Source organism: Brassica rapa, chromosome A10 (assembly GCF_000309985.2).
Source record: "Brassica rapa cultivar Chiifu-401-42 chromosome A10, CAAS_Brap_v3.01, whole genome shotgun sequence".
Taxonomy (NCBI): Eukaryota; Viridiplantae; Streptophyta; class Magnoliopsida; order Brassicales; family Brassicaceae; genus Brassica; species Brassica rapa.
The window spans coordinates 10,206,199-10,229,690 of NC_024804.2; the positions used below are offsets into that span (position 1 = coordinate 10,206,199).

The 23,492-nt window shown below is 34.7% G+C and overlaps 5 protein-coding genes and 1 non-coding gene across 7 annotated transcripts; 2 read left to right on the forward strand and 4 right to left on the reverse strand.

Moving 5' to 3' along the window:
• Window positions 1-988: 988 nt before the first annotated feature.
• LOC103844879 lies at window positions 989-3,126 on the reverse strand. The gene is made up of 6 exons (XM_009121704.3): window positions 2,673-3,126; window positions 2,422-2,584; window positions 2,150-2,326; window positions 1,971-2,054; window positions 1,774-1,855; window positions 989-1,682 (listed from the first exon to the last, which is right to left on the reverse strand). Exons 1-6 carry the CDS (start codon window positions 3,017-3,019, stop codon window positions 1,186-1,188), a joined length of 1,350 nt encoding a protein of 449 aa, XP_009119952.1. The 5' UTR covers window positions 3,020-3,126; the 3' UTR covers window positions 989-1,185.
• A 918-nt stretch (window positions 3,127-4,044) lies between these two features.
• Window positions 4,045-6,939, forward strand: LOC103844880 (transcription termination factor MTERF8, chloroplastic). Its single transcript, XM_009121705.3, has 2 exons — window positions 4,045-5,311; window positions 5,410-6,939. Exons 1-2 carry the CDS (start codon window positions 5,080-5,082, stop codon window positions 6,675-6,677), a joined length of 1,500 nt encoding a protein of 499 aa, XP_009119953.1. The 5' UTR covers window positions 4,045-5,079; the 3' UTR covers window positions 6,678-6,939.
• Window positions 6,940-7,233: 294 nt separating this feature from the next.
• On the forward strand, window positions 7,234-7,450 carry LOC117129474. The gene has a single exon (XR_004453120.1). It is a non-coding gene; the product is annotated as a small nucleolar RNA U3 (small nucleolar RNA).
• A 497-nt stretch (window positions 7,451-7,947) lies between these two features.
• Window positions 7,948-10,234, reverse strand: LOC103844881 (protochlorophyllide reductase A, chloroplastic). The gene is made up of 5 exons (XM_009121706.3): window positions 9,927-10,234; window positions 9,735-9,839; window positions 9,121-9,658; window positions 8,418-8,776; window positions 7,948-8,317 (listed from the first exon to the last, which is right to left on the reverse strand). The coding sequence occupies exons 1-5, from the start codon at window positions 9,978-9,980 to the stop codon at window positions 8,162-8,164; spliced, it is 1,212 nt and encodes a 403-aa protein (XP_009119954.1). The 5' UTR covers window positions 9,981-10,234; the 3' UTR covers window positions 7,948-8,161.
• Window positions 10,235-10,453: 219 nt separating this feature from the next.
• LOC103844882 (WD repeat-containing protein 44) lies at window positions 10,454-17,252 on the reverse strand. The gene is made up of 7 exons (XM_009121707.3): window positions 12,567-17,252; window positions 12,276-12,366; window positions 11,835-11,992; window positions 11,692-11,743; window positions 11,526-11,608; window positions 11,348-11,441; window positions 10,454-11,227 (listed from the first exon to the last, which is right to left on the reverse strand). Exons 1-7 carry the CDS (start codon window positions 13,968-13,970, stop codon window positions 10,677-10,679), a joined length of 2,433 nt encoding a protein of 810 aa, XP_009119955.1. The 5' UTR covers window positions 13,971-17,252; the 3' UTR covers window positions 10,454-10,676.
• A 1,863-nt stretch (window positions 17,253-19,115) lies between these two features.
• On the reverse strand, window positions 19,116-23,364 carry LOC103844884. Of its 2 annotated transcripts, XM_009121711.3 has the most exons (3): window positions 23,173-23,364; window positions 22,566-23,075; window positions 21,653-22,012 (listed from the first exon to the last, which is right to left on the reverse strand). In XM_009121711.3, exons 2-3 carry the CDS (start codon window positions 23,046-23,048, stop codon window positions 21,653-21,655), a joined length of 843 nt encoding a protein of 280 aa, XP_009119959.1. In that variant the 5' UTR covers window positions 23,049-23,075; window positions 23,173-23,364. The 2 variants fall into 2 exon arrangements, with proteins under 2 accessions (XP_033138395.1, XP_009119959.1); XM_033282504.1 differs by lacking the exon at window positions 23,173-23,364 and having other exon boundaries at window positions 19,116-22,012; window positions 22,566-23,048.
• Between the last annotated feature and the right edge of the window lie 128 nt (window positions 23,365-23,492).

Sequence of the window (23,492 nt, forward strand, 5' to 3'; positions counted from 1 at the left end):
TTTAATATAATTATATTTCCATATTTCAGTTTAACAATTTCATTAATTATATTATCATAACAATACACATCACTAATTATACTATTATAATAATAATATTGCATATTTTTATTTATTAGTTAATTAAAATTAACTTTATCCTAACTATAAAATCAAAATTATAAAATAATTGAATTTTACATATAGCTAAACATTCAATTTAGTTTGTTTTACTTAAACTTTTTTATTTATGTTAGTTTCAATCAGTGAAACATTACGTAGCCAAAACATAATTCAAAAACATGTGTTGTGAATAAAATAATAACGTAAATCAAAATAATAAAAATATATTACATTTTTAACGTCTGATTAATTATGTTTTTACAACGCTGAGAAATATTACATAGACGATTCTACAGCTGACAATTCTACCACCATATAAGAATACACGTCTGACTGTGTCACTCAAGCCGCCGTTCTATGAGATTCATGTTCTATGAAATGTTATGCACAATGCTGAAGACCTCTTATAACCATTTTTTACATAATCTACATAATTTGCGTTTTCTGATGTTTAAACCTCAGAAGTCAGACATCCTACATTTATTGTCACTTAATTTTTCACTCCATATAATTATTTTACTAAATAAAAAAATATTTCTATTTATTTATTTAGCCAAACACATATAAAGAGTCATTTTTATTAGTTTATAAAATCATTTACGTATAGAACATTGATTATCTATTTAGGTACGGGTTATTTTTTCTGGTATCAGTTTTTGAACTAAACTTTGCTTAAATATTATAAATTTATGTGTGGGTTTTGAGTTAGGTCATTTTGGATCTGGATGAATTTGATTCTAATGTATAAAAACTTAAAAGTATCTAAATAACAAATATATCTAAAACGGTTCAGATATTTATACTAAAAATAACTATATTATTGGATTTGGTCAATGTTTATTGAATACAATTAGTTATATTATAACAATTCTAAAATATATAACAGTAATTATAAAAAATAAATAACAATATATAAAAATATATGAACCATATGGATGTGGAGGTTAATCTCTAGTTTACTATTAAATGATTAATACTTTTTTTATTGAGTACTTGTATAAAAACTGTTCCTTATGTATAAAGGTGAACAGGAACAGCTTATTACAGTTCTACAAACTAATCCTGAATCATTTGAACTTCAATCTATGTCGCAGTAGTTTGACTCTGAGTAGTTGTTCTTGAAGTTTCTTGGGGCTCACGTTTTCTCCCACCATTAACAAACCTCTTCCCAAACCCTAAAAGAGCAGGAGGAACAAGAGCTCCTCCTCCACCGGTCAAAGCGCAAACAACCGCAACAGCTCCACCGATAAACAACAACTTCTTCAAATTCGCAGCTACGTTTCCTCCGTTGTGTGTAACGGGAGTTTCACTCACAGGCGAAGCACCGTTGCTGAGGGAGATGAGATGTTCTGATGTGACCTTGGTGTTGATCTGAGCCATTAAAGCTGGCCGAGAAAGCTTGGATCCTGAGAGTCTTTGCTCTTGGTAAGCGCGTAAACCTGGCTCCATCTTCTTAACCGCTCCCCACATCCCTCGTTTCACTCCTAGCTTTGCGATTTCTCTAGGTATCCCCATGTCTTCGTGGTGAAACAGAAGCACTTCGCAGGCACTTGCTACTCCATCCTCTCTTCTTGATTCCACTGCATAGACCGAGAATAGTATCAACTTTGTTTAGTTATTTCAGTTTTCTTGGATAGTCATAAAGTGGTTGATGTGGATTCTTTTAGTTACCTGGTCGAATGCACCAGCTCGAGTAGAACAATTCCACACGTTTCTGTTTGTTGTTGCGTGGTATACAAGGAACTGATACTCCCTGAAGGAAATCTTCTAGTGTTAGTACAATAATTGATTATGCTTCTTCTCTATTTAGAAACTGGACACTCTTGTTCACATCAAAATGTAGCAGATTCTGTTTTGATACAACATACCTTTGTAACACAGTAATAAGATTTGCCACAGTTCCATATCCTGCGACCAATCACATACTCTCTATCGCTGCAGAAGAAGGGGAACTGCGACACATAAAAAAGGATTATTAAGTCAACAACACCAGCGATAAAGCAATCAACCAACACAAAAGTGAAACAAGAAAGACTCGCTTGCTTACCTTGCGTATCCATCTAACAATCATGGTTCCAGTACTTGTACACTCTTCAACAGTTGTGGAGCTAGCGAGCATTGTATCCCAAGTTGGTCTAAACTCGTCATCCCAGAAAAAATCTCTTAACATCTCAGGAGTTGCATCTTCAAACACAGTTCTGCTTCTATACTCAGTAGGACCATTCTGAACAACAACAACAGCACAAAACTGTGAGAAAAAAAACAATCCATCAAAGTCACCAAACATAAATCTCTCTCTCTCTCACTCACAAGTGTTACCTTAGGTTCTCTTAACCAAGCTTGATATCTCATACCAGGAGTAAACCGGTCCATCATCTGAATCCAAGCCTGACCACCATCTTTCCTCTCAACCAACTGCACAAGCTGTCTCAAATCTAACTCCGTTACAGTATTAGGCAACCTCTCCTCTGTTTTCTTCCCTCTACCAAAAAATAAAAATAAAAACAAAATCAACAAATAGAACTCCTTTTTTTACACAAGTAAAATTCATCCCCAAATCTAAAGCTTACCCAGCAATCACATCAGAAGAATCACATGATGATGATGAAGAAGATGAAGAAACATGGGAAACTGTTTTCTGCTGTCTCAAAGCCATAGTCCATGTGTCACAAACAAGAGCTTTCAAGCAAGGAGCAGAACCAAATCCCTTTAACGGAGATGTTGCTGAACGAGGAGACGGAGACGATGGTAAAGACAAATCAAAAGATCGAGTCGGAGCAGAACACTCAAGTTTGACTCTTTCCTTATCCGAAGAAGAAACCCATCTGGGTCTCCATGCCCATCCTATGACCAATCCAACAACGAAAGCTAACCATCCTGCGATTAGCCCTAAGATCAAGCTCACGAGCAAAGCCATAGCCTTTCAAACCAAGAAGCGAAAAGGGTATCTTAAAAAGATTAAAAAAAAATTGTTGGATAAATATAAAAAGAAAGAAAAATCACGAGAGAGGCGGTGAGAGGAAGAGGACAGAAGAAGGGATAACGAGTGGAGAGAATAAACTTATGGTTTAAAATAATAATAATAATAATAATAAAGTATTGGACTTTTCAGGTCAAGCTTAAAACAGCCATTGATGGAGCTTGAAAGGCCATTGCTTTTTAGAGGAGAAGGAGGAGAGAGGAGAATTAAGAATGGTGGACGGAGAGTGTGAAACGACGACTACCGTCCATCTCAGACCAATTCTGTAATATTTTTCCTCTTTTAGGGTTTATTTTTCTTTCCACGATTAAATCGTGCGGTTTATTATTTAGCGACATTTATATCGATGTTTTCAAAAACCGGATAGGGAACCAAACCGAACAATTTCCCCAGTCCATAGTTCAGTATCGTCTCATCTTACAAATTTTTTTTATTTTTTTTAATATAATAAATATTAAATTTATAATTAGAATACGAATATATATATATACAACATATAATCATTGTAAATATAAACATTAATTTAATAAAAATAACGTTTAATATGACACAATTTATTTTAAATAAAATAAAATATATATAATAAACATTGAAGATAACAAAATTATATAATGACGGTAGCAAAACTTAATAAATATTGTAGTTTCTCATAATTTTGAAAATATAAACTATAGTTTTAGTTTTATTAAATTATAAGATTAGTCAATTTTAACGAAAATTTGAAAAATTAAATGTGAATACATTTAAAGTTTAAAGACATTTATTGAATCTGAATAAATTTACTTATTTTGTCCAGTTTTGAGCTTCTGACTGTTTTAATGGGGTTTTTAATAATCTGAATTGGAATGGACGAGATCAATTGACTAATTTTTTGGGATCGGTTTATCGGTGTCAAATAAACCGAATTGCTCATAATGAGAATTAGATATTTATGTCGCATGATTAAACGGATAAATCTGAGTTTAGTCCGAATCATATATTTAGTTCATAGTTGAATTTGGTCTAATTGCCATGTTGGTCTGCTTTAAAAACACTGATTTTACCGTAACGCTGTGTAAATTGTGTAAATTTTGACCTGACTACGGAATTGTATAAAATTTGACTTTTTGGAAGACTTGACTATGGAATTTTGTTCACTACTCGGCATTAACTCATCCACGTTAACGAAATTTCCTACACACTGTATTAATAGAAGAAAGAAAAAATGTTGGTGGGTCTTCCATATTTAACTGTTGATTTTCCCATGTTTCATTAAAATATTTTTCTCTTGACAACAAAATATTTTTTTCTAAGAAGGTTTTTCTATTGTTCAACTTTGCTTCAGAATTCTTTGACTAGCGTACTTTAAAAGTCAACTATTCAAACTGGAGCTGGTTTATGAGAGATGCCCCATCAAAATGGTAACAAACAAATATTTGACCTATCAGCCGAAATATGAGTTTTCTGTGGCGTATTTGTCTGCCAAATCTTTATAAATAACTTCATAGACTCAGTTTGCTGTTTTAGTATTAATAAAAATTATTTTGACGGAAAAAATTATGAGCAGAAGAAGGGTGTTCATAGACTTATAAAAAAAACTGTAGAATGAATAAATTTGTAAATCAAATTTTTATCTCCTTTGTATTCTGTATCATTGGTTAGTTAGTAACCTATGTAAGTAATTTTCTTTTAATCAATAAAATCTTGCTGATAAAAATCCTTATATAGTTCATTTTTCTGCACCTATTTCATTTTTTTCCGGGTAAAGATCATAAACTAAAAACAATTTAAGGCAGATTTAAAAAAAAAAAACAATTTAGCGGTGATAAACTGATAACTTAAGCTAATCATTTTGGACTTGTTGTCCCAAGCCCAATACTATTAATTTCTCACCAAGGCCCTATATTAATTACAAAAGTGGATGTCAAAGCTTCAATCAAAACCAAGCTGGAATCCAATACGACCGTTGAATGTGGATGTGAATCCCAAATCAGAAACCACCGTTTTTGGATATCGCCATGGTCATCTTATCCCTCGTCTCTTGCTCTGTTTCCCTCTTCTCACCTCCCATTAGTCTCCGGCTTCGTTTCCCCCCTGTTACATCTCTCTTTTCCCATGTAAGCTTCCCTGCTTCTACATTTAAGCCTGAGCTACGGCCGTTGTTTGTCTGCTGCTTACAACGTCGGGAGACCGCTCATATTCACCGATGTAACTGCCTTACTTGTACGATTGATGGGGAAACTCAAATAGGTAAGTTAATTTTCGTACTTCATATGCGTTTCTCCCTCTGAAGCATATTCGCGAACACTTGGTGTGCGTCTTATAAGTCTCACCTTCTTCTTTTCCAGGGTCTCTGTTTTCGCTTTTCCGAGATATTGGGTTTAAAGAGGAAGAAACGGAGATGATTCTGGCGAAGAACCCAGATGTAAAGTCGACGCCTTTGGATAAGATCAGTGCTCGTGTCGCTTCTCTTCAGTCTCTGAAACTCGACGGCTTCGCGCTTCAAGGTTTGATTGCAAAGTGCCCTTCTTTATTAACCTCAGAAGAGTTAGATCTCGTTATTACCTTCTTGGTTGATGAGCTCGAAGGAAGGCTTGACCCTGAGCTAGTGGAACGCATACTCGCTGCGTCAGACACTTCTTTCTTGCTTAGTTTCAACCAGAAGGTGAGGCTGCTTATCCACCATGGGATACCTAAAGAAAAGATCTCTTACGTGTTGAGCAAAGTGTACCTGAATAAACTCATGTATCAGAAATCAGTTGAAGACATTGAGAGATTGATTAGTTACTTGGAACCTTTTGGTGGAATCGGTATCATTGCGAGGCGGCCAGTTATCCTCAACAGTGACTTGGATACTCAGTTGATTCCTAGGGTTGAGTTCATTAGGAATCTCAGCGGGGAAGATGACTTCGCCACTGGAACCGTGCTACGTAGACTACCTGCTATACTGAGTTACAGCGTTGACCATATGACCAGCCACGTTGAGTTCCTCAAGTCTTTTGCTGGCTTGACGAGCGAGCAAGTGTTTAAGATTGTTCATGTGTTCCCTAACGTGATCAGCACTAGTAAAGAGAGGAAACTGAGGCCGAGGATAGAGTTTCTGAAAGAGTCTGGCTTTGATTCCCCCGGCATGTTCAAGTTCTTGAGTAAAGCGCCGTTGTTTCTAGCTCTATCAGAAGACAACCTCTCGCATAAACTAGGGTTTCTAGTGAAGATTGGATACAAGCATAGAACAAGGGAGCTGGCGTTTGCGATGGGGGCTGTGACCAGAACTAGCTCTGACAATATGCAGAGGGTGATTGGGCTGTACTTGAGTTACGGTCTTTCGCTTGAAGACATTCTAGCTATGAGCACAAAGCATCCTCAAGTCCTGCAGTATAGTCATACTTCCTTAGAGGAGAAACTGGAGTATTTGATAGAGTACATGGGTCGTGAAGTGGAGGAGCTTTTGGCTTTCCCTGCGTTTCTTGGGTACAAGCTTGATAGCAGGATCAAGCACCGGTATGAAGAAAAGCTGAAGAGCAGAGGTGAAAACATGTCTCTTAACAAGCTTTTGACAGTCTCAGCTGAAAGATTCTCTAAGACAGCGGATAATATTGAAGTGATTTGCTTGTGATTTGAGTGACAAAAGATTTTAGTGAACCGAGTTTGAGGTCATTGAAAACTTACAATAGTTTAAAAAGTTGAGAGTTTATATATCACAATTTCTCACTTGGATATCAAACATTCAAATTTCTCCTTTACTTGCCTTGATTTTTATATGGTGTAGCTAAGCTTTTTTTATGTATATGTTCCTTAAATGTTCTTTGCTCAGAGGTTGGTTAGTGCATAAGTTAATGAATTGGTGAACAATGCAAACAAATCTTTCACTACCTTTTTATTAATATGAAAATTCTTGTTGTGTTTTGTTTTGTTCTCATGCTTCAACTATGTTACTATACTTTTGCTAAACCACATGATTTTTACAAAATTTGTTAATTAATTAGGACTATCTTGTGTAACTTTGAGTTTTGACACATATAGATAGGCGTTAAATACCTAAATACCTAAATGGGCCTTCACCCATCTATGGTCTTACAAAAGTATTGTTTTTGATCTGGATTAGCATCCCACATCGCTGCATTGGCGAAGAAACTCGTAGTATATGTTAGGCTGAACGAGCGATGATGGTCACGACCTTACTTGAACAGGACCCGTTCTATAGGCCGTACCTCTGTGTTCTTGATCTTAAAGAGACAAGCCCTTAACCCTGGTTGATGGTACATGGCCGTGCGATTAGAGCGTGATTAACGGCTGCGACCATCGTAGGATGTGTTCGGTGCTGTAGAGGATCGTTACTCGGCTCGATTCTATCCTTGCCGGGGTGGTTGCACGGCAGTCTGACAGGCTATCCTTTTTGCTGTGTTTTTTTTTGTTCTTGCTAAGTTAGGTAAGTACGTTGAACACGAAAAGATATGCTGTCTATACGTTTTTATATACTTCTTCAAACTCTTTCAATTTCTTGCAAATGTTAAGTTTTTTTTTTTTTTTGCAGTAGTCCATCATGTTGTTTTGCGTTTAACAAAGACTTCTCTACTCTGTGATTTGTTGCTACGGTTTAAAGTCATATTTGACTCTGTATGTTATATAACCAGAATCTAAACAAACCAACCATCCATATATGCATGTCTTATTGTGAATAAAGAAACTCTTGAATATTGGAGATAGAAGAATAAGCAGACTTGATTCAACGGAAACATAAATTAGTCTCAATGTTAAATCCAAGATTTTCTCAGTCCAATTTAGATATATGATCAAATTTAAAGATATGACTTGAAATATGCATTTGGGACTCCTAAATAAAGAAAATGATCAATTAGGGTTTTTTTTTTGACGAATCAACTAGGGGTTCTTAAATATCGAACATCTTAAATCAATTGTTATTTATCAAATTTATTTTTAAAAACGGATTTATTTGGTTTGTCAACAAAATAGAATTAGCCAACACACACAACACAAACTCAAAGTTGGTCAAGGTTTATTCGATCATCGATTTTTCCTCTTTTGTTTGTTTCTCTTGGTGACTAAGCCTCAAAGACAGGAGTAGACTCAAATCAAGTTTTAGGCCGAGCCCACGAGCTTCTCGCTAACTTCCCAAACCCTACGAGCCTTCTCAACATCGCTGGCTTCTTGAGACAACTGATTCTCGAATGAAGCCGAGGTCTTGTTCCAGCTCCAGTACACTCCAGACTTCGTCAAGTTCGGATCACCTACCACCTTCAACAAATAAATACATTGGTTGACTTGACTACACTAACACTTCAATAATGTGAAAGAAAGTTTCTTGCGTGACAAGCAATATATAAACTTTTGATACCTGAGCAAGTCTTTTGCCAGCCTCAGCCTCGGAGACGTAACCTTTGGTGATGTATTTCTGGAAAAGAGGGAAGAGTGAACGGAAGAGAGGAATATGCTCTCTGAACAAACCTGTAGTAGCGATACAACCAGGGTAGAGGGAAGCGAAAGTGATGCCAGTTTCTTCATGAAAACGCCTATGAAACTCTTGCATCGTCAACATGTTGCATACTTTACTGTCTTTGTAAGCCTTTGCACCATTGAAATCTCCTCCATCTATCATCGCCGAGCTGTTTAGCCCGTTTAATCCACTAGCTAGTCCCCTTAAATCGCCAAGATTCGCCTTAGGAGGTACGTTACCAGCCAATGTATTAGTGTTTCCTGTTCAAGAAGAAACAAAACGGCTAGGAACTTGAATCTAGGGTTTAGATTAAGTAGTCCAGTCCGTACATAAATCACTGGCTAATACTCCCTCCATTTTTAATATTTTAATGTTTTAGAAAACTATTTTATTCTAAATTATATGAAGTTTTCATTGTAAAATTTATTAATTCTTCTATGTTATATAAAATTTAATATTATGTATTTAGTTTTTCTATTGGCCGAATTGTGATTAGGTAAAATCATACATTATTGATGTTTTTGTTTAGAAATGTAAAAAATAAATGTTCTATTTACATGTACATAATCTTAAAACGTATATGACGAAAAAATGGAGAGAGTACCAGTTATTGATCCAACAATGATGAGACGTTTTGATGGATAATCAGAGTTCTTCAAGTCATCAATCAATAATCTTGAGAGAAGAAAGTGCCCTAAATGGTTCGTCCCAACGCTAAGTTCAAACCCTTCAGCAGTGAAAGTCGGTTTGTTAGCCGTTGGCTGATAAATAGCGGCGTTGCAGACCAACACATCGAGAGGCATCTCGGCTCGCCTGAAGTTATCAACGAACTGCCTCACGCTGTCCAACGATGCTAAGTCCAAATGCATTACGGTGTAGCTGTCCTTAGGCATCCCCGCGGATTTAGCCGCTCTCTCGGCCTTGAGGAAGTCTCTGCACGCCATTATCACGTGCCATTTACCTGTCTCGGCTAATGCCTTTGCCGTTGCTAAACCTAGCCCTGATGAAGCTCCAGTGACGACCACGTTTCCTTTTCTAAGGGTTTTCTTGCGGTCGAAGGTAGATCTTGTGACGGATGGGGTTGAAGTAACGATTGTTTGAGCTCGAATCCTTGCTCCTGTGGTCCTCAAGCTTTGTTCCCTCTGCGAGCATTCTTATCCTTCATTGTATCTAACGAGAGAGGAATTTTAAAACTAATGAGATTATGTTTAAATGTACCTTGCATCTCAAGGAGAAAGAGACAAAATCAGATTTAATTTGGTCTGAAAGTGATGCACCAAAAAGACTAGACTCTTTGAATGATGATGAAGCATTTGATTTTCCCTGCAACCAAAATATATTAATTAGTCTATGAGAGACAGAACATAGTTAAGGAGATGATTAGTAAAAGTAAAAGAAACGAATTATTACGTCTTTTCGGACAGAGAAAGCAGAGGAGACCAAAGAAGCAGCTTGAAGGGCCATTGTCACGTTAGGTTAAAGAGTAAATGTAATGTTTGTATAAATGTGTGTGCTTGTGTGCCTTTATATAGATTCACTTACTAAACGAGTTGGGACATGTGAAAGGTGGTCCCCACAGGATGTTTTCCGAGGACATATAGATGAAGTTTCAGCCACGTCATATTCTTACAGCCAATGAGAATACGAGAATTAGATTTCCTCTAAGTACATACCCTTTACTTATAAGTTTCATGGGTCTCCCATCTCTGTGTATGGGAGAAGAGCTATGAAACAAAAATATGCTAAAATTTGTTATGGACAATCTGCTCTCTGAGGACAAACTTGTTCATTGAAATGATGAAATGAAAAACAAATACTTTCACTCAAAATTATTTACATGTATGTATAGATAAGCCTATTAGCAAATACAAAGTGTGAATTGCCATACGCCCATTTCTATTCCTGATTCAAATACATACAACGCAAACACTGGTATATGAATTTTCTTTTAAAATAATTATATATATATATTTGCTAGAGATATGAATTTTAGAGAACAAATGTTAAAAAAATAAAAGGATGGTGAGAAAAGAGAGAGTTATTGGAAGAACCAACCTTCTCTCAATCTATACACTATTGACTAGAGAAGGTGTTTTTACTAAGTAAAAAAAATTTCACTTTGCCTTAGGCTTGCTGATATGAAAAACTTTTTCCTTGCCTTCACAGACGAACCGGTAATCCAAAATTCTGAAATGTTCTGATCTCGCCTCGTAAACCGCCAGTCACAATCACCATAGACCAAGCCGAAGCACTCGGTTTTCTGTTAACCGGTCCATTAGACATGTCCACGCTCACGCGAGGGCTAGTTCTAGCTCGGTTCTTTGCAGCCAGCAAAAGTTTTTCCTCTGGCCATGTCGCCGAGATTCTATCGAAGAAGTATCGGTTTGTGGCGCTCGAAATGATACCGTTAGTGACGGTCTTGTTATTGATTGGATCGTTGACAGGTGTTGGAGGGTTATTGGCTGTGATAGGTGACTCGTCAGGGCTGTTGTTGTTGTTACTGATTTTGCCAGGCCAAGGTACGGCCACAGAGACGTCTCGACAGTAAAAGTGTTCGTACGAGTTTGTGACTGTGACACGTTTGCTTCTTCCGGCACGAGAGTCTGAGTCGTAGTTCCATACATATACATTAGAGTCTTCGCTTGCTGAGACTAGAAACTTCCCGTTTGATGTAAGTGAGGCTGAGATTTGGCTGTTTGTGTTGCGAAATCCTGCAAATCCAAAATTTGCTAAACGCTTAGCTTCGTTTTAAGACCAAAACGAGAACTTTGAGCTTATCCACCTCCGAGTAAGAACGAAGAAGAAAGTTTTCTAGCTTAGTGTTTGTTTACCTTTAAACTTGTGAACAAGGTCAACACCGTCAACAACACGTGTACGTGAATCTGCAGATGTGACAAGTACTTCCGATGAACTTCCCGCCACAAACTGGTTCATGGGAATAGTAAGAGCATCCGACATTAGGAAGGTATAAATCAAAAGAACAGAACAGCTTGTTGTTTTAAGCTTTACCTGAAAACCAGTGATTTTCTTGTGATTGGATTTCTTTTTCCTGTTCTTAAGATTGATTTCCTTTCTCTGCTGCAATTTGTTATCTAAATAACCAACAAAAAAAAATTAAGATCGAAAAGACGTTGAAGACTTCTAAGAAAGAGTTATGGTTAATGAGTTTATATACCTTGTGTATTGTATAAGCAACAAGTCCCCTTGTATGAACCAACCAATGCACCCTTTACAAACCAAAAGAGCTTCATTAAGGTACTTTGTGGTTTTAATTTAACTTAAACTCACTCGTTACATAGAAATAATTCAATGGTGTACCTGACCATCCGGTGTATAGCAGGCAGCTGTGACCATCTCATGAAGATCATTCCAGTCAACAACTTGATGATCTGGAATGCTCCATATGCGAACTTTTGCATCCAACGAGCCACTGATGAAGTAATTGTCATCCACAGGATTAAACTGGATGCAAGTCACTGTGTGAACAGGAAACAAAAACCAGATGAGAGAAAAACTTATGTAACATAACCAACGTATATAGATTGTTATCTTTCTTCCTATGTTGAAGTGAAATGGAAGAGCCGGTTGAGAAAAAAAATTCATATCACAAATATTTTGACAAACTAATCTTTCAAAACTAGAGTTAACAATTAAGCGGCTAATTTATTCTCCTTTGCGTTGTATGCTTAGTTTCCTAGAGAGTAGCAAAGTAAATCAGGGTCACTGATGGGGAAGAAGAGGGTAAGTATATTCACTCACCGTAGTCACTATGCGAAAAGACTTTCAAACATGACTTGCTAGATAAATCCCATAGACGAACAGTCTTGTCCATAGAAGAGGAAAGCAGGTTCTGAAAAAAAAAACAATGCAAGTACAAAGTCTTGAGTATTAATGCATCTGATTGAAGAAGAATAGCTGAAAGAAGCAGATTCTCACATAATAAATCAGAAGGCGTATACTTAGAACTAGCACGTTAAACAAACTATGCATACACAAATTTGCATCCCAAAAGAATAATGGTTGGGAATAACAAAACAAAATGCTACCAACCTGAGATTTTGACCACGAAAGATCAAGTACATCATCCAAATGCCCAACAAACGAACACACAGGTTTCTCTGAAAGACCAAAGACTGTTTCCGGAACCAAAACATTGTCCAAGCTCACTGATTTTCTGCTAAAAGAAGTTCTTCCTCTTCTCATTGGAGACATTGAAGCTGGTTCTGGAGATCCATTTGCCAAAAGGAACAAATTTATGCTTACATCGTCTTGCTGTTTATCCATCGACAATAGCTCCCCCTTTCTTTCCGATTCAACAACTTTCCAAATCTGAATAACACAATCCTCTCCAGCAGTGGCAAGATACCTTCCATCCAAACTGAACTTAATGCTCCAAATGGACCCTTTATGAGCTTGAATCTCTTGGCTCTTGAAAAGTGCAGTGAGTTCTTTACATGACTTTCCATACTGCCTAACCTTAACTCTCTCAGGGTCGTGAAAGGACAAGTCTCTGCTATCATCAGTTGCAGAGCTAAACCTCTGACCTCCTCGCTCGGACAGTGAATCTCTATCATCGGTGCTTCGTCTCTCTTTGTACCCTGCCACACTACTAGCAACGTTCTTGATACTCTTTAGCCAGCTCCCTCTCCGTCTATGCTTAGTTACTCTGCTTCCTCCACTTACACTAGTACTCACATCCACAGAGTCTTTACCAACATCTTCAACATTCTGCCTCCTCATCAGCTCGAGAACGATGGGAGATGTCCCAACACACATCTCAAACTCCTCCAGAGTCAGTTGACGATCAGTGCCTACCTCCTTCAACTTCTCCAACACTCCGTCCTCTCTGACTTCGTTCACCACAAACTCTTTGCCGTTATCAAGATTCCTAATGGTGCACATTTGCACATCTCTGCCATTCAACCTCTGCTTCTCTACAATGTCTGTTTCTATCGGTTCTTTGCTTATGAAACCAAAAGGCACATTGTTACCATCGTTACGCGGCTTATGATGATCATTAAGCTTATTTACAGATCCGGTGTACTGTCGAAGCTTACCAGAATCGACATTCTCGCATTGGCCGCGATGATTCGAGAACGAGACGTCTGATGAAACCGATCTGGCGAAATGAGAGCTGCAGATTCCTTTTCTACGGCTCTTAAAGCGGAGATCCGGCTCGTCGCTGAGTCCCAAACCGCGTAAGAGCCTGATTCGTCTCTCGGTAACAGATTCGGGCTCCGATTTCCACAGCTCGAAGCCGGAGGGGAGAGGAAACGGAGTCGGAGTCGGATCGTGGATCGGATCGGAGGTGTTGGGGTTGTCGGAGTCGTAGTCTGAGTTGGAAGTTGAGCAAGAGCAGGAAGAGAGAACGCGGTCGAGAGACTCGTAGAAACAATCGTCGTTATCTTCGTCTACGACGTCGTTTCGTCCGTTCATCACCATCATTTTAATCATAGCAGCATCTTCTCAACAGTTTGCGAGATTTGACTTTGCTCTGGCTTTGAGCGCTTCGAAGTTTAGAGGAATTAGGGTTTCCGAGAATCAAACAGGCTCGGCCAATGAGAGAGAGAGTCAGATCGGAGTAATGGGAGAGAGGAGAGAGAAAGCTGTTTTAATGTTTATTGTACTACTGCCAAAGAGCGAGGAGGGAGAAGACGCACCGCAACGATTTTTAATTCAATTTAATGTTTTCTTTTAATTTCGTTTTGTTTTTCAAGATTTGCTGAAAACATTTTTTCTCACCCTTTTTTCCTTTTATGACGATCGTATATTTAATTCGTACCATTTATTACTCCACTAATCAAAACATCATTCGACTATTTATTTTAGTTAAAAAATTATGATTACGGGATTTTAATTAATACATAAAAATAATAAAAAGTTAGATTCAAAATAAAATAGTAATCAGAGTAAAGTAAATGAAGTCGATAATTGATATAAGCTGGTGTGACCAGTTCATGAAATTTTAAGAAATTATTTATAATTTTGTTTTCAGATTTTTTACTAGTTTGGTAAAAAGGTTTTAACTTTTTTTTTTGTCATCAACAACAGACTCATACTGACTCTGTGAACCACTCCTGTAGATATGGATCCATGTGAACGACAAACGACGGTTGTTTCCTAACACTGCGTGCTAGGCTATCCGCTCTTGAATTTTGCGTTCTTGATACATAGATGATCTCCGAACGTGTGAAACCTTCTTTCAGGGATTTAATATCTTCCAAATAACTTGTAAATGCTGGCCATTCCTCTGGTTTCGAAATCATCTTCACCAACTGAGAACAATCCGTTGCAAACGTAACCTGAAATTGGCGTAAGTTTCTCATGCATTCCATTGCTCATAATAGTGCTTCTATCTCCGCATGTAGAGGAGATAAACAAGCCCGGACATTCCTTGCTCCCAACAGCCCATCAAAACCTTCTAAAGTACTCAGCCAACCTTGCCCAGAAAAGATTTCATTCTCCTTCCAAGAACCATCTGTAAAACACCATCTCCCCGAAATTTAACATAAATACAAATACGATAATTTTTTTTTTAACATCTGATTAATTATTCTATTAGAGAATCTTACATACAATAATCTTTTTAGGGATAGATAATTATTTAGTTGAATTTAATAACTAACTAGGATGTTACTTTGCTGTATATAATATGCTTTGCTAGTCTTAATTATTGTAGAAATCGTGCCTAGTAACTAGTATAATGGAAAGCATATGCACATGCTCGTAGACAGTATTATTACGAGGAACGAAAATAGCTCTGTTGTTTCATACGCAGAGAGGCATATAGCTTTCAATTGGATGTACATATAAGAGGAAAACGATATATCAAAAGTTATCAATAAATTTTTGACCTAAATTATTGTTATTAATGTGACAAGTGCCATAATGAAAATTGAAATGACTAAAATTTTATATTATAAATAATTGAAGTACAAACTTTTCGTTTGTATAAATATTAAATCTCAATCAAAATATTCAACTTTTATAACAGATAATTATTTAATCTTGTTTACTTTTTATTTGTAGATCGCAAGGTAATTTGGATCTTAAAGCCGGACTAATTTTCCAATGACCAGATATAAGAGTCGGTTGCTTAATCTTTATTTCCACAAAACCAGTGGACCAACACTGTGTTTGTTATTTAATCTTGTTTTCAAATAAAGTTTAAATTCTTTTTTTTTACCTTAGAAAATAATGAATATGCGATGAAGTGTAATCAATAGATTTGGGATAAATTAAAATGAGAGACAAGATGAAAACTAAAATCGTAAGTTCGTAACCACTAATAAAATAGTATTAAATAAATGTAACTTGTTTTTTGGTCAAAAAATAAAGTAACTATATAACTAGTGTTCTTTTAGATATTGAAAAAAACATAATTTCTCCTTAGTTTTTTCTTTCAAAAGTTTGTGTGATTACTTAAACTAGTAAAAAGAATTTTATTTCCATTTGCAAAGATATAATGGGATATCTCAAAACATAATATAATTAAGAATGATAGTAGAAAACTAATAAGATATTTCAAATTCAAGAAATTAAATTTAATAAAAAATTAATTTTGAAATATCCAGTCAATATTTTATAGTTATTTTTATATTATTCTCACCTTACAATCTATGTGCTCTGATAACAAACAAAAAAACTAATTAACATGAGTTGGATATACAATACTAGTAGTTTTTTTTTTACACAATAATAGTAGTATTTTCCAACACATTATTAATGCACGTTGGAAGCATATAGGGACAAAGCTTTTCTTAATTTTTGTCATCGAAGGAATAAAAAGAACGAAAAAAATCATATGACAGTGCATATATTTTAAAGGCTATATTAAAAAGTCGTCAAAGTTTAGTAGTAAAACATGCTGCTAAACGTTTTTTTTTTTTGACCAAAAAAAAAAAACGTGACCGATGATATTGACGTAACAGTATGTAAAGCCACTCCTCTAAAGTCTAAACTAACCGAGACAAGAGCTATGACTCACCTCTATAGACTCTAACAGCGAACGGCCTGCACCGGCCTTGAGTGTGCCTATACCCGTACCTCTTCAATACATTCGTATATATTCACATTCGATTGAACTTGCATATTCATTAGTGACTATAAAAAACTCGTTAAAACGCGATTAAAAACAATCCAATTTTAGTGGTTTACTAATATTGTCATTTTATCATAGTCAGAATTCAAATCTACTAGTATGCATTTGTAAATTGTAAATAACTTTATAATTTGCGTAGTCTTATTCAGATGCTGCTAATATCACTTTATCAAGCTTGTGAACCGTATATCAGTATGGCTAATAGGCTATAAATACCTTATCACAGTCATTCATATTATAAGCTTCAATACACAGAGTGGTCATTACATAAAAAAATATACTCCATTTTCTTTCACAAACAGTGTCCCTCTAGTTTTTTCTTTTCAAAAAGTGTCTTTCTACATTTTCAATATAATTTTATACATCAAATATACTTTTACCTTTTTGAATATGTAATAGATTTTTATTTAATTAAGCATACATTTAATAATGATATATTAGTCTATTATACAGTTATATTAATCTAAATGTATCAAATTGACACTTTTTATGAGTATAATACAACCAAATCCTTTTAAGAATCCATTTATATTGGTAATTATCGACTGACTAATAATAGAAAGAATTATGTATATGTAGAACAGGTTTCAATATAATAATCATAGACATACCACATGGGTTGATTCTTCTAACACAGCTGTTTAGTTAATTAAGCCTATGAATACGATTACTGTCCTAAACCACTGAATACCCCCCCCCCCTCCCCGCCCCAAAAAAATATATTTAAATGATGAATAATGTTAATATTATTATTACTTTTGTATATATGTGAGGTGCTGGTGATTATTGTTTAATTATATTTCAATCGTAAACTAAGTTGCCTTAACAGTACCCAACTCTACTGTCATGGCCATTTGCAAAATAATATTTGTTATCGTATCTTTACTTTCTTTAATTTTCTTGATTTATCGTATCTTTACTCATTGAAAAGATCGTGATGCTGTAATTTGTTTTAGCGTCGGTCCTCAAACCGTATTGCAATTTTGATAAATCCAGCTAAAAGAATCTGGTTAACCATTTACTTGAACTAGGTAATCCGCACATTGCACAAAAAAATCTGTTAAGAAAGATAATTATTTTTTTGACCAAAAAAAAAAAAAAAAGAAAGATAATTATTTTTAAACTATTGATATTAGAAATGTAAATGTCATTATAATATATATATATATTCTATTATGTAAAACTACTTAAAAATAAAATTATATCAAAATTCAAATTTTTTTATCTATTAATAGAAATTACTCTCATTTCGTTTGGATACAGAAAAAAAACATCATTTTTCATTATAATCAATTATTTTAATATTTTAAACTTATTTTTTTGTTAAATGGATCCCAATAATAATCATTTCAATACCCAAAACTCTTCTAATTTTCTGTTTAACTTCCAAAATCCCAACAATGATCAATTTCAAAACCAAACTTCAAACCAACTCCAAAATATACTAAATTATGGTTTCCTACCAAATTTTTTCATGCCATCATCTGTTCCGAATTATCCTCCAAATTACGGATCAATGATGCAATATTTTTCTCAAACACCTCCACTTTCTTCTACTCCAACGGGTGATGAAAATGTTCTGAGAGCAATTGAATTTCCCGAATTTTCTATCCAAATAGTTTTTGGTGGCATGAGCGGTGCTAGCGAACCCATTCCCGAGGCAAATACAGATGAATCAGTTCAAGCTCGCCGTAGAAGCCCTAAATGGACCACCGATCAAAATTTGGTTATACTTAGTGGATAGATTAAATATGAAACATACATCATTGTTGGTAAGAACCAGAAAAACCAAGCATACTGGAGCAAGTTAAGTATAATAATTTCAAATAAATATTATTAAATATTATGTTGTTTTAGTTTTTAGGCTAATTATGATAAAATTATAAATATGTATTTATTATGTTGTAATAACAAAAATATAAATTAAAAGTTATGGAGTAGGGTGTTGAATTTTTTTAAACAAACTATTGTAAAGGTTTAGAATGAAGTGGGTGTTGAATAAATGAGGTGGAAGAGAGAAAAGATAATGTGGAATGTTAAAAAGAGAAAAAGATGGTGTTGAATATGGAGAGGGTGTTGAAACCATTGTACATGGTCTAACAAGATATATTGTTTCAAAATTATTCTCTTAAAAGTTTACAACTATCAATTATGCAAGTCTTATCATCAGAGCCGGTCCTTGTTTTGGTGAAGCTACAAGCCAAAAATAATAATGTGGCTACTAAGGTTTGAACTCCTCACCTCTAACAGAAGATAGAGGCGTTTAATCACTGGACTAAAGTTACTTTTGTATAATATGGCGGCCGATATTTTACTTAATAATATAAAAACCGCAAGCTCATGCTTCATTGGCTTCTAGCAAGGGCCGGCTCTGCTTATCATAATAAATTATCAGTTTTACAAGTCTCTTTATATGTCAAATCGTTAATCAGCTACCATCTCCCATTTAGTTTCCAGTACGAAATTAAATCCAAATATAAAGAGTTTTTGTTTTCCACCTAGGACTACTATATAAACTAAGATTTTCAAAAAAAATCTTTTATTATCTTGTTCTTTTTAAAGATTTTCAAACTTCATTACATCATTACTTGCATTTCCTTCTTTCTCAATTTTATTAGTAATTATGTTACAAAAATATGTATGTTTTGATGTTTTATATATAGTATTTTGTGATTAGTTATTTTTCATAATTTAAAACCAATAGAAATACTATAAACACAACTAATTCTTTTGAAATTTACAATTTGAAATTATTATCTAATAAAATGTATAAAAATTGTATTTTGTCACAATTTTTTTGCAAACATTGATCTTTCCAAAACGGATAAAATATTATTGTATCCACAAATGAATATAAAACACCTGGTATTCACAATAATATCAAACTTTAGATGTATATTATATTGGGAATATTATCAAATAGTTATGTATTAAAAAATCGTCACCACTAGTTCATAAATTGAACTTTGTGTGTGGCTTAGTAAACACTAAACACAAAAAAAAAGCTCACGCACAAATGTAGCTACATTTCACCAAGTCACTATATCATCTTATCCTTTTATACTACTACATTATATTATTTACCAACTATAGTATCATATGATTCATCATGGTTTTCATATATATTATATGTATAGTTTGCTTTTAACTAAAAAAGTACTCTAAATTTATTTTAAATCAAGATTTTCATATAAAAATCAACAAAACATTTGTAAACTAAAAACAACTATTGACGTTCGATTTGGTTTTATGTTCATATACAATATAGACTAAACCAATCTAGCATCCAAAGTGTGGAATATGCTTGCTGTTCTGATTTGAATCTGGTTTTTCATATTTTGGGTGCATGAAATATTATTGCCGAATTCGGTTTGATTACTCTCAGATTTGGTTCTGATCTGTTTATACACAATATCTTAGATCATTCAGAGGTATGGAATGAAACTATGAAATTGATCAAAATATCTAAAATATAAAAACTATTCAAACAATCTTATAAAGACTAGTCAAACTATCTAAACTAGCTATAAATATTCTAAAGAACCAAAAATTGGTATAAAAACTACTAAAATCTCTAAAATACTTAAAACTAGGTGATTTTCCCGTTTTCATGCATTGACATAAATATTTACAAATAATTAAATAATAATAATTTTTAAATATTTGTTTTTGTTGTTTACGATTTTTAAGTAATTATATCATTTATATTTATGATAAATAAATAAATAATTGCATTAAGTATCATTATATTCTATGAATGGATATTGATATTTACGTATTTATTTATAAGTTTTAAGTCATTTTTATTTATATTATAAAAATAAATAAATAATGTGTTAAGTAGCATTATGTTCTCGTATTAATTATATACTAGAGCTTGATCCGCGCGGTGTTGGTTTTCATTTTTTATGAATTGTTTAGTAACTTTTTTAAACATATAGATTATTTGTCTAATACTAGGTTCCTATGAACCTACATGGACCTGTAAGAAACTGATTCCAAACCCATCTGGAAATTTTATTATATTCGAAAGGAGTTTAATTTAAAATCCAAAAAAATCAGTACCCGAAAAACTGATTTGTACTTTGAATATCCTTGTCTAACTAAGTATGTAAACAAATAAAATTTTTTTTGTTAACCGGTTTAAATTCTTGTCATGAAATGGAGTAACTTCATTCAAAACTTGTGAAATTATTATGGTTAACACGTAAAATAAATTATGTCGATGTATTATGGTAATTGCAATCAATGAAGTAGTTTAGAAAATTGAAAAAAAAAATGTAAAATATATAATAGTTATGTTTTGTAATTCTGTAATAAATGAATTCAAATTATTTAGAAAAAATAATAAATTAAGTGGTTAGAATTAGTTTAAAAATGAATGAAAAAATATGTAAAAATCACTTAAAGTTAGACAATTATTATTTTGTACTTCAGTTTTAATAGAGTAGTAGACGTGATTCTATGCATAATAATTTAGATTGGTTCTCTTCTTTTGCATCCCAAAAATACTGTTTTTTTTTATAAATATGTGAATTTCATTAACAATGTAATGAGCAATCTGATACAAACATTTTGCATCCCAGTCTGCTAGAAACTAGCAAGAAGGAACCAAAAGACCCCCAAAAAGATTTAAAAAAAAAAACAAAACAAAAAGATCAATTGGCACGACACAAATGCGTGAGAAAGTTTTGTGGGTGGAAGACGTTTGAACGTTTATAAGCTGCATGAATTGAAATTATTTTATAGGGCAGCACGTACATGTACATCCGCCACTGAGTCCGAGTAGTAAAGCAACACGAAGTAGTAGGATAACAATTAATGTCATGGACAAATGACTCAAATCTGATCTTTCGAGTTTATTAATTTGCATCAAAACTAATATGTTTCGTTGAGAGCATCGAACTAAGACATATCGGAAACACTATGTTCATCACTTGTCAGCATTTTAAAAGGTCATATGATTTAATAAACCAAATATGAATGAACTCAAAATGGCAAATGTAATAGATTCAGAACTTTTGTTTATTTTTTGTCAAATCTCATCAGGCAATTGAAAACTCTGCGTACCAAAAATTTGAAGAGATGCGTTCTGAAGAAAAACAGCGACTCCACATTTAGCACTGTTGAACCCATCCCATACCGTGAAATGAGCCGTTTCCGAGATCGTTTTCTTGGCCGCTAAATCTTTTACTGTGCATAACTTTTCTAGCTTTCTTACAACGTAGTCATTGGCCAAGACTCTTCCCGAGTTCTCTCCTCGAGGGCAATCAGTCACTAGTCCGTTCTCGTATAGCGCCACCATTATATCGATCCCGGTCGAGTCCACTTTCATCCTCAAAGCTCCTGTTAGAGACACTTGAAGGGTTTCTGAAGTTGGCCTTTGGAATGTAGCCTGGTATATAAGAGAAACCAATAACAATTTCACTGACCTTGATTGCAATGTAGTTAAAAGCACATCTAAAAGGTTAGTGTGTAGATCTTATAACAAATTATGTTTTTACTTCATATATACAATAGTGTTCAACTACTTCTCTTCTCTATGGTGAGTCGAAACTTTTCTCCAAAAACCTAATAAGAAACTTTGATCACAATCAAATATATATATATATATTTTAACTTAGCTTCAATCAAATTTATATTTACGGTAAGAGAGATGCAATAAGAACATGTATCTTAAACGCACAAAGATCTAATGCTTTTAATACATAGACTTATGTTATGCTTCAAACACACATTGATCCGAAACCATTAACATAATCAAAATTTCTCCATGAACATCTTAAAGAAAAACTCCATAGAAGTGTATTTAATATAGTATAAAATGTGAGATTTATTCCATAAACATTTATAATAATAATCGAGGATTCTAACATCTAAATTTACTTATTCTAATGATGCTTCAACTTATAGATTAATCAACATGGCAATGTTATGTAAGTAGTCACCTGAAACGCCGGAGAAGGAAACCTAGGCGCTTCGACGATGGACTTGAGCAGAGTCTCTTCCTCATTGCCAAGGAACTGGACGCGACCTTGAACCACAAACTGCGGAGTAAACATCGTATCTTGATTCAACGCCTCGATGTAGGCCTTTTGCCTCACCGTCCATTGGCTCGATCCATACCGATCCTTCCACCCCATGTAATCCCAATAATCAACGTGGAAAACAAGAATCATCGCCGGAGAACCAGATCCACCTTCACTACGGATCTGACCGTCGAAATCTCCACGGCCAAGACGCGACACAAGCATCTCGGCCTCAGGAGAAGTCTTACATCCTTGAGACGAGAAGAGCTGAACGAGAACAGGTCCGTCACCGGCGGGAACATCCGCAGCCACGACGGCAGCGTTATGTCCTGAGATGCCTTTTCCGGTGGTGGAAGTTGAAGATCCTTTGACGCCGAAACAGGATAAAAGACGCGGCGCCATCGGAGGAAGAGAAAGTTCCCGTCGTCTCTTCAACAAACAAGTCAAAATGATTAGAAATGTTTCCCCAAGAAAATGCGAGAACGTTCAGAGAAACAATGAAATATTGGAGGAGAAATGATATTACAGGCTAGAGGTGAAGAGACAAAGGCGGCAACAAGTGTCTTTAGCTAATTGTTCTCTGTTATTTAATATAATAAATTAAATTATTTTAGGTCGTTTGGTGGCAAAAGCTGTAAAGTTTTAGGTTTCTGTCCTTTGGAGAATTTGTTAATTGCTTTGAAAGCAAGGAAGTGTTGGGTGACACGTCCCACATGAATCTATGACAGGTCAGCGAATCTTTCAGCTAACTCTCTTTTTCACCGGTTAGTCCACATCACGGTACGGTACAGAGCTGAACCGGCGATCTAAGCTATTAACATTTTCTAATAGGCCCACTCGGTAAAG